This window comes from Gobio gobio (genome assembly GCF_949357685.1).
Source record: "Gobio gobio genome assembly, chromosome: 4".
NCBI classification, from domain to species: Eukaryota; Metazoa; Chordata; class Actinopteri; order Cypriniformes; family Gobionidae; genus Gobio; species Gobio gobio.
In genome coordinates this window covers 42526870-42543978 of record NC_137100.1, presented here as the reverse complement: position 1 = coordinate 42543978, position 17109 = coordinate 42526870, and the positions used below count along the sequence as shown (strand labels likewise).

Sequence of the window (17109 nt, the reverse complement as noted above, 5' to 3'; positions counted from 1 at the left end):
CAGGTTTGATTAAAATAGCACCTTATAGCAAGTAAAACTCTTTTTTATGGTTGTTAGAGACGGGCATTACTGCCACTGAATACAAAGTGCGACGCGGAACACTTGAAAGGGTTTATATATCGGAGGGAATGTTTATTGTGATGTACTGCTAGGCTGCAATTTGATTGGCTTAGATTTGAACGCGACGCCGCAAAGTTGAAATCTGATTGGTTTGGTTATTTCGTGGGGAAAATATTGAGGAAATGTTTGAAGTATTTGCTAAAGGTGAGTTAATTCTCAATCATTTTAACTACTCTCGATGCATTCTCTCACATAATATCCTTGGATGAAAACCACATTTAATTATTCTCAACCCAAGCTAAACAAAAAGGCTACTAGTCAACAAAATGGAGGCAGAATGTTAATTTCCCTTTTTGTTTTGCTAACCAGCTATGTTTCATGCTAGGATAACAACTTTGTCCATGGTTTTATTAAACTACTAGCAGTGCATTTGGTAATTAAGAAGTTTTCATATGTTGGAGGTAAACATTTTGGCGCAGTTCATGTATGGAAAAAGCTTTTTTATTGCCTTAAAAAACAAACTGACAGCTATGGACTGATAGCTCGAGCAGAACTAACTTACAAATACCGATCTCACGTGTGACTCGTTACTGTGTGTTTCAGAGGACTGGAGGACCACATATTGTGCTTTACATTCAGTGCTTCATGATGCCCCCGTCGGGTAAGCGGGCCCCGCGCAGAGAGGAGCTGCTGCTGGAGTTGGCTTGTGAGTGGGGCTCGTGTCAGGAGACGTTTGACAGGATGCAGGACTTCTGCCAGCACGTGGAGAAACATTATAAAGATACAGTGGACAGTGAGGCAGACTTACCAGGTGCGTCTAACACCTGTGCCCAGTTGCATAATCATAGCCACTATCTTAAGAACCACTCTGACCAACTTGCAGTTAGGGTATTTAGTCTTAATTTTCGAGTTTAAAATATACCAATCTACTTTTTTTATGTAACTGACATAAAAAGTTATGACCAGTTTTAAGTCATTAGATGTCATTAGTCATTAAGTCATTATAACGCAACAAGTCTAAGCGGTTTATGCAACCAGTCACTGGAAGTGTCAGCATTGATCTGTCCTGTAATGAAAGCGTTTATTTACTTATTTTTTCACCAAAAAAAACTGTGAACAATGAAAATTCTGCATTTTTATATATATATATATATATATATATATATATATATATATATATATATATATATATATATATATATATATATATATATATATATATATATATATATATAATATTATTTATTTATTAGTGATTTGTTTTATTTTATTTTGTTTTTAATTTATTTTTGGCTCTTTTTGAGCCTTGACATCATGTGTCACCGTTCATTGTCATTACATGGGGAAAAAAACTAACTGGACATTCTTCAATAAATCTTCTTTTTATTTCCACAGAAGAAATAAAGTCAAACAGGTTTCAGCTTCAGTATTGTTGAGGTTAACTAAAACTGTAAAAAATAAAAAAATGTTTTTGATTAAAATGAAGCTAAAATAAAATGGAAATAGAAAATGGAAGGGAAAAAAACTAATCACAAAAGTAAAATGTTGCTTTGACAACTTACGGAAATATGTGTAAAAATACTGTAATAAACTGAAAATAGTAATTGGAATATTTAAAATAAATAATAAAAAAGGGCAAAAGCACGTAACAAAAATGACTAAAAATTAAACTTAATTAAAATGAAGTCTGACAATATAAAAATAGCAAAAAAATTAACTTAATTAAAAAGAAAATTGAAAATATTAAAATGAAAGCTAATTCAACATATTAATAAAAACTATAATAGTATATACATAACTCCAAAAAACTGCTTTGCCTCTTGTTGCAATGAATGAGAAATCTTAGTGTAAAAAGGAGGAGTAAGGTTTCAGTTACAAGTGTGAGCACACCATACATTGACAAAATAGACAAGAATATACCAGGGCAAGTGTACAAAATCAAATCTGTTAAGGTGTTCCAAGGAGCCTTTTAGTGCTGAGAATGGGCCAGGAACACATGACATTTCTTCATCTCTTTCACCAACAGTCACTGGCACACATTTATGCACTGTTCATTTGTCTGTATCAATGTTACATCATCAGCAGTGGATTGTTTCTGAGTGTTAAGCAAGCGTATCTGCTTTCTTCGGGTTTCTGGCAGGCAGAGACCCTGGTCCACAATTAGGCCTTAGCTTGCCTGTATGCTTTACAGATGAGGAGCGTAACTGTCTATGGCGAGACTGTGGTTTCTGCTCAGTGGAAGGAGATGCGGAGCTTCTCAGACACATTTTCTTCCATTGCTACCACACCAAGTTGAAGCAGTGGGGACTTGCTATCCTCAAGGGCCACAGTGACATGGGTGCCTGCTCGGTCGGCCTGCACAACCGCAACATTGTGCCTGAGGTCCAAGAGAACTTCCTCTGTCTTTGGGAGCATTGTGAGGTACGAAGGCAATAACATATTCCTCAAGTAGATGATAAATTGCATGTAGCTAGTCAAATTTGGTCAAGTACTCCGCTTATAAGTATGTTTGTATTCAGATGTCTATGGATAATCCAGAGTGGTTCTACAGACATGTGGAGATGCATGCACACTGTCTCGAGGCTAATGAAGAGAATGTTTTATTCTGTGGCTGGAAAGGTAAGAAATTATTTTGTTTTTTTAATATTATGCACATAAATGGGATAGTTCACCCAAATAATGAAAATTCTGTCATCATTTACTCACCCTCAAGTTGTTCCAAACCTGTATTAATTGCTTTCTTCTACTGAACACAAAAGAAGATATTTTGAAGAATGTATGAACCCCATTGACTTCTATAGTATTTTTTTTTTTTTTCATACCAATGGACCATTTTTCCTTTTTTTTCATACCATTTTTCCATTTCCAATTGGGCCCATCAACTGTTTGGTTACCAACATTCTTCAAAATATTTTCTTTGTGTTCAACAGAAGAAATAAATTCACAACTTAAGGGTGAGTAAATGGGGACAGAATTGTATGTGAAACTCTTACATGCTGTGTTTATGTGAACCACTTACTTTAAGTTAGTGGTTCTCAACGTTTTTGAACTCCCCATTGTCCACAGCAATATTCGAAGGCCCTATAATTACTCCAGTTATTTGTGATTTACTGAAGAATAATTAACAATTATTTTCTAAAACTAGTGGTCAGTAGTCGACATATTCTGAGATCTCTCGTTTTCTGGGCCTGGTGTCTATAAAAGCTTTTCTTTGACTAACAAGGACGTTTTGAGCTCTGAAACTGGCAGGATATTCTTATATCACGATGAACTTTTATATACCAAAGGCTCAAAGGAAAGTTGATTTCTCAATTCATCACCCCTTTAAAATTCACATTTTCATAGATTCACAAGTGGTTCACATACTTTTTATTGCAACTGTATATGGTTATGTATTATAAAATGACTTTTCTAGGTCTAAAAATCACACTTTTAAAAGTAGGCTACCTCATATATCCAGTGGAAACTCAAGAAAACTCAAAAAAAAAAAAAAAACGTTTTTGAGGGGGTCAATTAAAATATCTTGCATTTTCTGTTGTTTAAAGTCACCATGAAATCAAAATGGACAATTCTTTTTTTACGGAACATCGCAGTATTTATAATAAATTATTTATAAATTTTTTTCAAAATTGTTTCCTCATAATATTTGATCAAAATAACTTATTGCTGTTTCACTTGAATATGTCACAATAGGAAAGAAAAGACTATCACAACTTCAGTTTCATGCAGACTTGAACCTTATTTAAAGGGTTACTTCACCCAAAAATGAAAATTCTGTCATTAATTACTTACCCTCATGTTGTTCGACACCCGTAAGACTAGGGATGCACCGAAATGAAAATTCTTGGCCGAAACCGAAAACCGAAAAAGAGGAAACCAAGGCCGAAAGCCGAAAACCGAAACACCAAAATAAATTATTCCAAATATTAGTACCATTGCATTTATGGCTATGACTGTGTACTAACTTTACTAAAATCAAGGCATTGCAATTGCATATATTAATATTAAAGTTTCAAAGAATAAATCAGTTACAAGTTATGCCAATATTTATTTAGCACATTGCAACAATGCACAGTATAAAATAAAATTCAAACTAAAATGTTTAACTTGACCCCACTCATTTGTACATTAAATAATAATGTACAGGCCTACCGAAAGGTTTTTAAATTAAACGTTCTCTCATAAAAACAAAGTGCATTTAGGTCTAGTGCATTTAAAAATTTTCTCTGTAGGACTACTACAAGAAAGTGCATTCAGAACAAGTGCAACTGCTTAAAGATACAACTATTTTCTCTGTAGGCCTTTAACATAATAGTGTATCAAAGCAAAGACTGCCATAGCCCATATGTTAACTGTAGAATAGGGGTGTAGCGGTACACACAACTGACGGTTCGGTACAGCAGTTTTACAAAATGGCTTTTTATTTATTTTTATTGGTTAACTGGAAAAAAAAAAAAGTCTGTCCTTAAATGAATTAAATTATAACTAAAAGTTTATTGAATATATTGCTCTAAACTATATAGGGAGCCCTTACTTGCACATTAATATTAAAGGTTAAAAACAGAGCCCAAACTATTAGCCTAAATTCAGTTGCTTGCTATGTATTTTTAGGTCTAATAATCAACACTCAAATAACATCGTACACAAACATGTACACTTCACATAAGGCAGTTTTTGCAATAACTTCTAAATCTAATTATAAAATAGTTTTTTATCCAATTCGTTGTTGAAATATAATCATTTATACACAGTGTCTGTCATTTTATTTAAACATACATTAAATAATCAAGATATCATTAACAGGTAAAGTAGAATATAATGAATATAACGGCTAATATAGGTCATATATTTAGTGAAAGAGTTGATTTTTCTAGTGAACTAACAGCTGTGGATACTGAGGTGCCTGAGGTAAATGATGCTACTTGACTGTTTAGTTTACAGCAGTTATATAGAGGTCTTTCTGCCGTTGAAACACTGACTGAGCGATTACACCATATATGATACGTGACAGTAAGTTGTAATGTATCCTCAACACACTTTAGATGTTCATTCATGTTTATTCTTAAGGAAGAGATGATCGATCGCGCTCGCAGAGGATCGCGTTCACGCGCGCGCGCTGCCGCCAGATTGAAGTGTGTTCCGCGCTTAAAACATGCCCACTGTTAAAGATTGCGTTCGGTTTCACAGTGAAGTCTGGTCCTCTTCTCATCGAGAACATGAGCTCTCGCTGTCAGTGCTTGTGCATGGAGCAGACGTGGGTGTTTCTCAGATATACTGAAACACGACCACACCGCAGACATGTTGCTTCAGACAAGCACGTGCAGGTCGCGGTTTCTGTTTGCGTCATCACAACATTTCGGCCATGTTGTTTCGGTGATAAAAGTCTTTTCGGTGGCCGAATATTCGGTGCATCCCTACGTAAGACCTTTGTTCATCTTCGGAACACAAATTAAGATATTTTTGTTGAAATCCGATGGCTCAGAAAGGCCTCCATTGGCAGCAATGACATTTCCTCTCGCAAGACCCATAACGGTACTAAAGATGTCGTAAAAAAGTCCATCTCACTACAGTGGTTACACATTTTACAGTACAATCATTTTATGAAGCGACAAGAAGTTTTTGTCCACAACGACTTTATTCAACAAAATTTCTTTCCGTCTAGGCCTAAAACGTGAACTCACGAAGCACCACAACGCATGCGTGAGAATATGATGTAGAGCCAGCTTTCTGACACAGCCTGTTTTTACAAAATGCAAGTCCTCCTCTTTGTCTCAAAATCTGCTGACATATTTACGAAGACTGTTTGATGTACAGACCGATCAATGTAGAATTCAACAGCTTAGATATGGCGCTTCTTCCTCTGATTTTTTTTTTTTTGCGCACAACAAATATTCTCATCAATTCATAAAATTATTGTAGAACCACTGTAGTGAGAGGGACTTTTTTTACAACATCTTGAGAGAGGAAATGTCATTGCTGCCAATGGAGGCCATTCTGAGCCATCGGATTTTAACAAAAATATTTTAATTTGTGTTCCGAAGATGAACAAAGGTCTTACGGGTGTCGAACGACATGAGGGTAAGTAATTAATGACAGAATTTTCATTTTTGGGTGAACTAACCCTTTAAATGTTTTTTTTTTGTTTGTCTTATTTAAATCATTTTAAGTTTGCTGATGCCCCCTAGTGGATCCTGGGCCCCTGGTTGAGAACTACAGTGTTAAGTTGATGCAGCAAGTCAGTTGTGAGATAAAGACCAATTATTATATTTCAGTAGTCCAGACTTTTGTGTTGATGCTAAAATTGATTTATTGTTTTGTATTTGGGACCATATTTCTACTATCGATGAGAGTGAACCCCATAGCAGAAAATATCTTAGTTGAATGTTACTGAGTGTAAAAATGTTCCTGAGAGGTTTCCCTTCTCACAACGGCTTTTTCAGTTCAGCACAGTTTTGAGAAAACATTAACTTTTTATTTTGACTTCTAGATTGTGAGGCCTCTTTCAAAGGCAGGTTTAAGTTGCGAGAGCACATGCGTAGTCACACACAGGAAAAGCTGGTGGCATGTCCGACCTGTGGAGGAATGTTCGCCAACAACACAAAGTTCTTCGACCACATTCGACGGCAGACCTCTATAGAAGGTGAGTAATTTTATTTCAGGTGGTACAGATGCAGCAGCAGCCGCAATAATAGAGAATCTTTAAACCTTCTGTATCAATTATTTTTGACTAATTTCATAAAACATAATAGAAGAAATTAAAATCTACTAAGGGCCATTGCACCCATGTATTTGTGTGTTTATTTGTTTGTAGGTCAAAGATTTCAGTGTTCTCACTGCTCTAAACGTTTCGCCACGGAGCGGCTGCTGAGAGACCACATGAGGAACCATGGTATGGGTCTTTTCGTGTGTTAACTTTCATAAAGGTTGTACTTTGTTCTGCTGTATTGGACCTTACAGGCCTTTATTGCCTAGTACGGTGTGACCTGGTTGTTCCTCCTTCTTCTCTGTTCAAAGTCAACCATTATAAATGTCCACTGTGCGATATGACCTGTCCATCACCATCCTCGCTGAGAAACCACATCAAGTTTCGTCATTCCAATGAGAAGCCTTACAGCTGTGATTACTGCGAGTACAGGTAAGGCTGATTCATTTACAATAATAGTGACTCATAATTTGTTTTGTCTGGAATATAAGACATGCCCTGTCTGTTTGTTCATGTGGTTCCAGCTGCAAAAACCTGATAGACTTGCGGAAGCATTTAGACACACACAGCAGTGAGCCAGCGTATCGATGTGACTTCACTGACTGCGATTACTCTACCCGCTCCCTTTACTCAATCAAGAACCACTACAAACGTGCTCATGAGGTGAGCCATTCAGAAAATTTCAGCAACATTCGCCAATGAGAACAATATAAAACACAAATATTTTGTGTTCCACAGAATAAAGTTAGTCATTGAGGTTTGGAACAATATGTTGCAATAGAGATTCACGTGACGTAGTTACATGGTTGTTCTTACTCAAAAAAAGTTATGGTTAGGGTTTGGTTTAGGGTTAGTTACTTGTAATTATGCATAATTGACTGTTAACTATAGTTAGTACATGAATTACTATAGTAAGTACATGAAGTAACGTGTAACTACGTCACCTTAGAATAAAGTGTTCAAATAAATAAGGGTAGGCAATAGGTAACTGAAATATATAAGATTAGTACATTGTTATATGTAATGTTGTTTTACCATGAGGTTGATTTGATTTAGTTTTTTCAAATGCAAACGGGAAAATGTGTTTTATTTTTAGCTTGTAATTGAAGAATTGTAAGTAGGAAGGACTCTTGTAATGAGATTTGATCTATAAAATTATCCATCTAATCTGGAAATAATTGATGAATAATAGATGTAACTTTAACCATACAGCCAAAAACACAAAATGATGAGACCATAAACAATGTGAGCAAACAAAATCAAACTAACCGTGCATCAAAAAGTGAATTCAATTCTACATAATTTCAACTGTACTGTTATTCATATTCAGCTCATTGCTCCAGAGTAGGTGTAACGGTACACGTATTCGTATTGAACCGTTTCGGTACAGGGCTTTCGGTTCGGTGCACGCGTGTACTGAACGGTTTCCGAGTGCATTCTTTAACAGTTAATAGTCGACTTGTTGTAAGCGCGGAACACACTTCAATCCGAGTTCCCACACGAACATATTAAGTATTCAGTCCATTTTATCATGAAATTCAAATGATAAATGCCGTTTTGACGCTCTTTAATGTGACTGTATAGGCGCTGTATAGACGCGTCAGTTCAACTTCAAGCGGCAGCATGAGTGAACGCGATCATCTCTTCCTAAAGAAAAATAATAATTCGATTTAGAAGTTAATGCAAAAACTGCCTTATGTGAAGCTTGAGTTAAAAATAAATAGCAACTGAATTTAGGCTAATAGTTTGGGCTCTGTTGTGGGCTCCCTATATAGTTTACAGCATTATCTTTAAGAAACTTTGTTATAATTGAATTAATTTAAGGACAGACACAATTTTTTTCAGTAAACCACTGTTGAATAAAAAATTTTAAAAAATACATTTGGTAAAACTGCTGTACCGAACCGTGACTTCAAAACCGAGGTACGTACAGAACCGTCAGTTTTGTGTACTGTTACACCACTACTCCAGAGTAGCTAAAAATGTTAATGTTCTACTTTGCATTTAGGGAGATTACACTCCTCGCTATAAGTGTCACGTGTGTGAGCAGTGCTTCACCCGGGGGAACAACCTCACTGCCCACTTACGCAAGAAACATCAGTTCAAGTGGCCTTCAGGGCACCCAAGATTCAGGTTTGAAGACTTCCTCCTTCCTTATTAGTTTGCCACCTATTTAGTTTTCATTACTTATTTCCTCAACCACCATACTGTTACCAAATGTGGGATCTCTAAGATTATGTTTTTGAAAGAAGATTTATGTTCAAAAATATAGTCAAAAACCTTAGTATTGTGAAATATTATTGCAATTTTAAATTACTGTTACCTATTTTCATATATTTAAATGTAATTTTTCCTTTGATGGCAAAGCTGAATTTTCAGCAGCACTACTCCAGTCTTCAGTGTCACATGATTCTCCAGACATTCTAATATTCTGATTAGGAAACATTTATGCATATGATCAATGTTGAAAACAGTAGTACTGCCTAACATTTTTGTGGAAACCATGGCTGCATCCGAAATCGCATGCTCTCTTGTGTAGGTACTTATTTTGAATAAGCAATTACGTTGCAACCGTTAAAGTATGTTCTATATAGTATAACTTAGTGTAGTCTGAATGTAATCCGGACGTACTACATTCGCCATGTTGTCACTGTCATGTGACCCACCAGCTTCAGTTGCGTCTCTTCATTGCCATTCAATAAACCTCTCCTGTGGCCACATGGGATATTAAAAGTGTATGGCACATGCACACTTCAGAATCTCGCCAGACGTAGTTGGTCATCTGGGTACTTTTTGCCTACACTTTTATGAATACTGTGAATTTTGACATACTGCCTTTAGCCCTATTCGCATGGGATTAGTATTATCTGGGGACCTCTGGTGATTTGTAATTGCAGAGAATGTCTGTGATCTTAATCCCATGTGAATCGGCCATGTCTGTAATTTGTAAAGTAAAAATTCCCCCGCAAATTACCTACCATATTTCGCCAAACACAGAGGTCCTGTGATAATATCAGTTCCGTGCAAATCGGCATCTCTGTGATTTGGCCTGGATTAGGTGGATCGTATATAATTTTTGCAAGGTTTTTGTTCCCTGTGCGCATTTCTATCTTTATCTTTCACGAAGAATGGAGCTCGGCTGCATATAATGCGCACCGTTATGAATTCCCGTGCGGCCGCATGGATTATACTTTCACTTAAGAATGAGCACCAATTTGGGAGTAAATTGCTTGAATGCGTTTAATATTATTCTTAATGAAAAACACAAAAACAGACCAGTACAATGACAAACTCGCTTAAATGGGCGCTTTTACATTTAGCTTTGAAACTGAATCTTCCGCCATATATTTTGCTCAGTTCAGTTTTTAATTGTAGCGTCTGTTCTCTAAATGAACAAAAATTTTCTTATTACTATAAAACAATCAAAATGATATCGATACGACTGTTTATAATTTCATACAGCTATATCTATAACGAAAAAACATTTACAAGTCTTGACATCATATCCGGGAGATAAGTCAGTAAATTCGTGTAAAATCACAGGCTTGCTTATCCCGTGCGAATGCGCCACGCAAAATTCAGATGTGGGGGAGTAATTTCTAAATCACACGAGATCCCCAGATAATACTAATCCCGTGCGAATAGGGCTATAGTCACAGTTTTGTTTTTCATCTATATAGCAGGGAAGTATGCGATTTCGGATGCAGCCTATGATTTAAAAAAAATCCAGAATGCTTTGATTTGAATTGAAAGTTCAAAAGCACAGCATTTATTTGCAATCTAATATAATATAAAAGTTTTCGCTGTCACTTTAAAAAGATCATACTAATTCCAAAACTCAAAAAAGTAGTGTAACTAACAGTAGATCCCATGGGTGCTACTCAATTAGTATTAAATTCATGTTTGTTTTGATTTGTTTATAGTGGTCAATAAACCCTGTCTAACCTGACTACGGTCTTTTGCCCTTTGCCAATCACTCGTTTCAGGTATAAAGAGCATGAAGATGGATTCATGCGTCTGCAACTGATCCGCTACGAGAGCGTGGAGCTAACAGAACAGCTGATACGGGAACGGCAGGGGGAGGGAGACAGCAGTGAGTCCAGCCAGCAGAACGTCCAATCCGGGGAAGAACTGGAGGAGACAGCGCCCCCCGGCACCATGGGGGGAAATACAGAGGCAGGAATAAGAAAGGAGGGAGCCGAGGTCTGTAGGACTCAAGAAAATGCTGAAAGTGTGTTCTTGGTGTTGATGGCCGGCACCTCCTCAGAAACAGACTCTACGAGGGAGGGGTCAGTGATGTGTCAGCTACAGGACACTGCCCAGCAGCTGGGCATGGAGGTGGTTTGACAGCACTTCGGATTACTGGACCTCCCTAAGACTGCTGTGTCAGACAATAAATAGTGACATTAGGACATTCCTATTAACTCTGTGACAAAACTCACTGTACTATGAGACTAACGGGACCAATGCTGCCATCATAAAACACCTTGAAAACCGCACTGAACAGAAAAGATGAAGCTAAATCACAAGTTAGCTCTGGGGATTGCTTAAAGAGGTGGCTCACTCAAAAAGGGCAATTTTTGTGATGATTTACTGACCCTCATGCCATTCTGACACTATGTTCTTTTGTCTGGCATGAAACACAAAATAAGATGTCAAGTAGAGTGTTTGAACTGCATTTTTCCATTCAATGAAAATGAATAGTAATTTATACTGCTAAACTCTAAAAGGCAAAAAAGATTCATGAAATTATATTAAATGCAGTCCATATAACTTGTACGTTAAAAGTGGCGTGTTCCTTTTTGGAGTTTGGAAGTGTAAATGACCTTCCTTGTAAGGAAAATGCACACACAAACACGTATATCTTTTTGTGTTTCATGAAAGAAGGAAAATACAGGGTTGAAAAAACATTTGGGTGATTAAATGACACATTTTTTGGCTGAACTACCCTTTTACATTTGACTGTTTGGGTGTGTGAGGAAGCGAGAGAGAAGAGGGTAAAGGAGAACGGAAATTTTTAATCCTACTGAACAATTTAATCAGCTTTCTTTGACTCTTCAGGTTCAGTGTTAATGTGAAGGGAGAAGGACGGATCTCCGTGGAGAAATCATTACAGTGTATAGTTTTATACAATGTGGCAAATTGCTTCTCTTTTGAAGTTGAATCGGAAGTGCGTCTGAACTGCAAACTGACCAACACCCCTGTTTAATTTATTTTTCAACTTTATATGGAGAGAATTTGCCAGTTCTGATTGAAGCTACCTATTCCTGACGCTTTTCTATCAAAGTAAAAAGTAGCTTAAAAGTTCAAAAAAAAATTTTTTTTTTAATTTTAAAGATACACTTTTTCCATAGGACTTTTATTTGCAGTTGAGTCCTAATAATCTAATTGAAATGGCAAACTATACTAAATGACTTAATTTTATTTGAAATAAACAATGGCAGTTATTTCAGTACATTTTTGTTCTATTTGTTTTGTTTTTCTTCAATTTAAACATTTACATTTGCTTTACATTAGGTTTCCGATCAGATCAAGTTTTTTTAAAAAGAAAGTAATACTTTTTTTCATCAAGTAAAGACAAACCATGTTACAAAAGATATATTTTTTTTTCAAATAAATGCTGTTACATTGAATTTAATTCATCAACAAATTCTGAAAAAATGTATCAAGCTTTCCACAAAAATATTAAGCAGCACAACTGTTTTCAACATTGTATGATAGATAATAAGAAAAGTTTCTTGAAAGCCAAATCATATTAGAATGAATTCATGGCGGATAATGTGACACTGAGGACTGCTAAAAATTCAGCTTTGCCGTCACAGGAATAAATTACAGTTTAAAATATATTGATAGAAAACAGTTGTTTTAAATTGTAATACAATTTCTTTTTTGTACTGTGTTCAAGGAAGAGACTTATTTCAAAGACATTTAAAAAAATCTTACCAACCCCAAAATGTCATTGGTAGTGTGTATACTCCTATTATACAGGTGTGTTCAGTTCATATTCAGGTGGATAAGTGTATTTGTGGGATAATCCACTTTGTTCTTAGGTGATCCTGTGTGTGACTGTAAGTACGGTACTTGTAAGTCCTGTTTGTTTGAATCTCTCAGGACAGGAGTCAGCAGGAAGGTTGTGCTGGGTTAGGCAGAAGTTTATGCATTACTGCAGCAGTCAGAGGTCAGTGTTTGAGCGCTTTTCACAGATCTATGTTGTTAAAGTAATTACACGCACACTCGGCACATTGGACAAGATTAATCTCTAACATTGTTCAAATGGGAAAAAACATGACATTTAGAATCAGCACAACTGAAAGTTAAGCTAAACTGCAAATCAGTCTTCCCGTGGCTCTCCCGTTCTCTATAATCTCTTTCTCTGCTCTGGTGATAATCGCTGGTGTGTTAGCAGAGTTTAAAAGATTAGTTTGCGTTAGGAGCTTAGTGTAGATGCAACACTTCCCCTTTCTTTCCATCTGTCTCTCTGTAGGAAAATAGGTTCTTGAAAATAGCCTGTAAAGAATAACTAATGTAAATGTTTTTTCTGTATCTTTAAAATAATAAGAACTTCCATGATAAGAACAAGGGATTGCTGAGAAGAGAATGAGTGGAGGATTTTTAGACGAGGAGAACTGAACAGATATAGACTTTTCTGCATTAGAGAAGAATTACCACCATCAAAACGCAATGAAACTAGGAGCTCTTCTTCTGCTGCTTGTGGCATCCATGCATGGGGTGTTCACGCAAGTGCCTATAACGGCATTTACTGAACAAACAGCTGTGGAGGAAGATCTAGGAAGTGGTAAGAGGAACATTTGATTTATTCGTAAATGAACAAATTATGTAAACTAAGCTTACAAATTGGACCTAGTGTCAGAAATATTGTACATTGAAAATGTATGAATCAGAGCACTGAAGACTGCATTATGTCCCTCAGGTCTGTTAGAGGTGGAACAGGAGGATGTCCTGGGAGACACTTACTGGTCCGGGACAGCCCCGCTTTGTTTTGGAGGGTGCAAGGGCAGACACAGGGAGCTAAAGAGAGACAAATGTGGAGATTCAGACTGCTGCTGGGTGGGATACAAATCCCTCTGTAGAGGTACAATCAATCATCATTTTAATGAAATGCACTGCATTTTTTGACTCAGAATATTTTGTGATTTATTCTGTTGATTTATTCTGTGTACTCTGGAACTTTTCATGTGTTTCATGAGGTTTTTTTCCAATAAACCTTTGTCCTAGTGAATTGTGGAAAACCTGATGTGGACTTTAATGGGATGGTGTATGGGAGTGATTGGTGGGTGGGTTCTGTGGTGCGGTACGACTGCAGGCCAGGATTTGTGTTGCTTGGAGATCCTGCTCGAGCCTGCCAGTCCAATGGGAAATGGACTCCCAAACCGTCCTGCCTCAGTAAGTCCTTGTCTGGCTGAACGCTGCACACAAATTACAGATTTACCCAGAAAATGTTCACAGATTATGAATACTACACCTGTTTTGTCTTAAGGTTCATATATTTCCAGTATATGAGAGATTGAACACTAACTAATTTTGTTTTATTAGTCAGTGCTGTTACTGTTAGAGGTGTTTGAATGACCACACACTGTGAAAAAGTGAAAGATTCTGCTAGGACATTTATTATCTGTTAACTTTAGACATTTCTTTTAACTTAAAAACACAACACCATGTAATAAGTAATTCAAAATGCAGGTAAAAAATCTTTCATATACACACATTATTGGGCCATGTTTTTACAAACTTTTCTTATAGTCATCATCTATAACTTAAAATATCTACTGATACGTGTACATTTTTCTTGAAAAGTTTACTAAACATCTATTAAGTTTGTTCATGTTGGCTAAATTTTATAGTTAAAACATTACTTTAAGTCAAAGTCTGGGTTGTGGTGAAAACACAATGATTGTGGTCGGTTACATTTTGCATTAAAATGAATTTCATTGGCTGTGAATTTCAATTCCCAGTCTTCTCCTGTATGTCATATTAGGAGTGTGTCATCGTGGCCGGGTTGAGATCAATGAGAAGGACATTGACGGGACGTGTTCGTCCACCTGTCCTGATGCTAAGAGCTATGCGGTTCCTCTGAACCACGAGTGCAGTCGCATTGAGAACTGCAGGACTAAAGAATCAGGCTGGAAACGCTGGTTTACACGCTGCAACTACTGCGACTGTGACTGCTTCACTCCCTGTGGTTAGTTTCATAGAGTAATTTAAATTGCTGTTAAAAGTTAAAACAGTGGCAAATACAGCAGTAATACAAATAATGCTGCAAAATCAATGTTTGTCTTTGTTTTCTCAGCTTCTACAGGATAGAAGACACTGAATCCGTTTATCCTTTTCTATGAAGACTTTGTTCATATGAGTTCTGGAAACAACCGAATGTATCTTTATTTGAATGTAGAGATAAGCTTGACATGCAAAACTCAAATTAAAATGAGTGGGCATTTTATGCATCTGGTTATCTATGAAATTGGAGACACTTTTTGATTGTACCTTAATTAGTCACAATTGTTGAAAGATCATAGAAACAATTCCAGCAGTGCTCAGTAATTTTATTAGTGTATTATACTGTAGATACAATGAAAATATTAGATTATTCATTCACTTGATGATTGACACAAGATGTGGGATTGATATAGTATACTGACATATAGAATCAGAGTGGTCTCATTTGAAACCACAAAATACAACTGATCTATTTTTAGCCCCAAGTGGTGAAATTCATAATGAAAATCTCATTTTTCTTGGGTTGGTAGCAGCCAATTCCTGCAAAAGATTGAAGAAGAAAAAATATATTTATGTTGTAAATAAAATGAAACCATAATACTGAATGAATTGAAAAAGTTACTTTCTTGCTCAATTGAATTTACACTCATTCTCAGACTATGGTATATAAGCGCATGCTTTATAATTAAACTCATACACTTACCCACGTTCAGTCGGGATATAGATTTTCTTTTCTTAGACAGAAGCTCCCAGTATGTGTGGTTTTCATTAGACCCAGCCAGTCCATTCACACTTTCCAGATATATGCCATAGCTTTTGCTAATGCTGTATGTGAAACTAATAGAAATAAAGGTAGCAGAATTAGCACAAAAAAAGTTCCTAATTGTCTTAAGCCATGTACAATAGACTTAGAAGACAAGCCTTGAGTCAGGTTTGACTGTAAAAGCATCTTAGTCATATAAAGTTGTATATTATAGAGTTGCATGGATTCTTTGTTTTTGTCTTCCACAGTGGTCAAAGATACCCCATTTCCCCATAACCTCATTCAGTCATGATTGACTATACTGTACTATACTTGCATTAGGGCTACTTCATGTAAAGTGCATTAAACCACAATAATTTGATAAAGGTGTGTCCCATACTTGAATCTTTTGGTGTCCTGTAGTTTATTTAAGACCCCAAACATTGGCATTCCCTCTGGCACAGTGGTGTTGTAGGAGACCATATTCTTAGCGAATTTATTAGTGACATCCACCTTAACTAACACCGGGCCCAGTTCTCCTGTTCAGAAGAGAGTAACAAACATAGAAAGGTTGCTACAGGTGGTATTTAAATGACCGCATTTAAGTGAAAGACCAAAGCAAGCAAGTTTTGAGAATACCAGCACAAACTGGCTTAATAACAAATATTTTGGCAATTTGTAATGAAACCTGGATTTCAGTCTCCTACATACTTTGCAAATTTTATTTAGGAAGTTAGACCTAAAAGGATTTGAATTCAGTCATTTGTATATTTGTTTTAAGCAGAGTTCATGGCTTTATAAAAGAAAACTCACCTGAGTGTCCATGGTCTCCCAGCCCAGGGAAAGGCAGCAAAGCTGCAAAGCACAGAAGAATAATCGCTGTCAGAGCCATTCTGCTCAGTGTATCTGAATGTCTCTCTCAAACGCACACCCTATTTATATATTCTTGTATGCACATTTTCTTAATTGTTTCAAGGAAATGCATACATTAAAAAGAACTGGTCAGCCAAGAAATACAAGGAAACATGACAAACAAATCTAAAAAAAAAAAAAAAAGTGCAATACACTGACAAGACAAGGGTTGAGTCAGGTCTGACAAGCATCTCAGTTTCATCAGAGATTATGAAATAATTATAGTTACATTGCTTCTGTCATAAAATTATTCAGTCATCACATTAAAATGAATTTGAAGCACTATACTATTCTATCATTGACTCTAAAAAGTAATTTAGGGGTCCTGTTACAACAAATTAAATAAATGCATGGTTGCAAGTTAAAAATTCTAATATATTGTTTTAATTAAACTTCATAAGTTGCAGTCCTGTTGACAGTAACGTTGATCATTACATCAACGTAATACTGTGTGTAA

General features: G+C 36.2%; 2 protein-coding genes across 2 annotated transcripts; both read left to right on the top strand.

The window, feature by feature from the left end:
* The first annotated feature begins 172 nt into the window (after positions 1-172).
* hinfp (histone H4 transcription factor) lies at positions 173-12441 on the top strand. The gene is made up of 10 exons (XM_079814881.1): positions 173-264; positions 664-871; positions 2252-2481; positions 2580-2679; positions 6548-6700; positions 6872-6949; positions 7075-7195; positions 7288-7426; positions 8772-8896; positions 10750-12441. The coding sequence occupies exons 2-10, from the start codon at positions 706-708 to the stop codon at positions 11108-11110; spliced, it is 1473 nt and encodes a 490-aa protein (XP_079671007.1). The 5' UTR covers positions 173-264; positions 664-705; the 3' UTR covers positions 11111-12441.
* A 422-nt stretch (positions 12442-12863) lies between these two features.
* LOC307125095 (complement receptor type 1) lies at positions 12864-16143 on the top strand. Its single transcript, XM_079814716.1, has 5 exons — positions 12864-13559; positions 13695-13856; positions 14000-14167; positions 14760-14963; positions 15072-16143. Exons 1-5 carry the CDS (start codon positions 13445-13447, stop codon positions 15083-15085), a joined length of 663 nt encoding a protein of 220 aa, XP_079670842.1. The 5' UTR covers positions 12864-13444; the 3' UTR covers positions 15086-16143.
* Positions 16144-17109: the final 966 nt, after the last annotated feature.

What these genes read in the sequence shown, in the direction of transcription:
- hinfp (XM_079814881.1), top strand. Translation starts at nt 706, where the DNA reads ATGATGCCCCCGTCGGGTAAGCGGGCCCCGCGCAGAGAGGAGCTGCTG. An exon ending in CAGTGAGGCAGACTTACCAG is followed by an intron (nt 872 to 2,251) that starts GTGCGTCTAACA and finishes TATGCTTTACAG; the next exon opens with ATGAGGAGCGTAACTGTCTA. An exon ending in AGACCACATGAGGAACCATG is followed by an intron (nt 6,950 to 7,074) that starts GTATGGGTCTTT and finishes CTCTGTTCAAAG; the next exon opens with TCAACCATTATAAATGTCCA.
- LOC307125095 (XM_079814716.1), top strand. Translation starts at nt 13,445, where the DNA reads ATGAAACTAGGAGCTCTTCTTCTGCTGCTTGTGGCATCCATGCATGGG. An exon ending in GGAGGAAGATCTAGGAAGTG is followed by an intron (nt 13,560 to 13,694) that starts GTAAGAGGAACA and finishes TATGTCCCTCAG; the next exon opens with GTCTGTTAGAGGTGGAACAG. An exon ending in TCCCAAACCGTCCTGCCTCA is followed by an intron (nt 14,168 to 14,759) that starts GTAAGTCCTTGT and finishes ATGTCATATTAG; the next exon opens with GAGTGTGTCATCGTGGCCGG.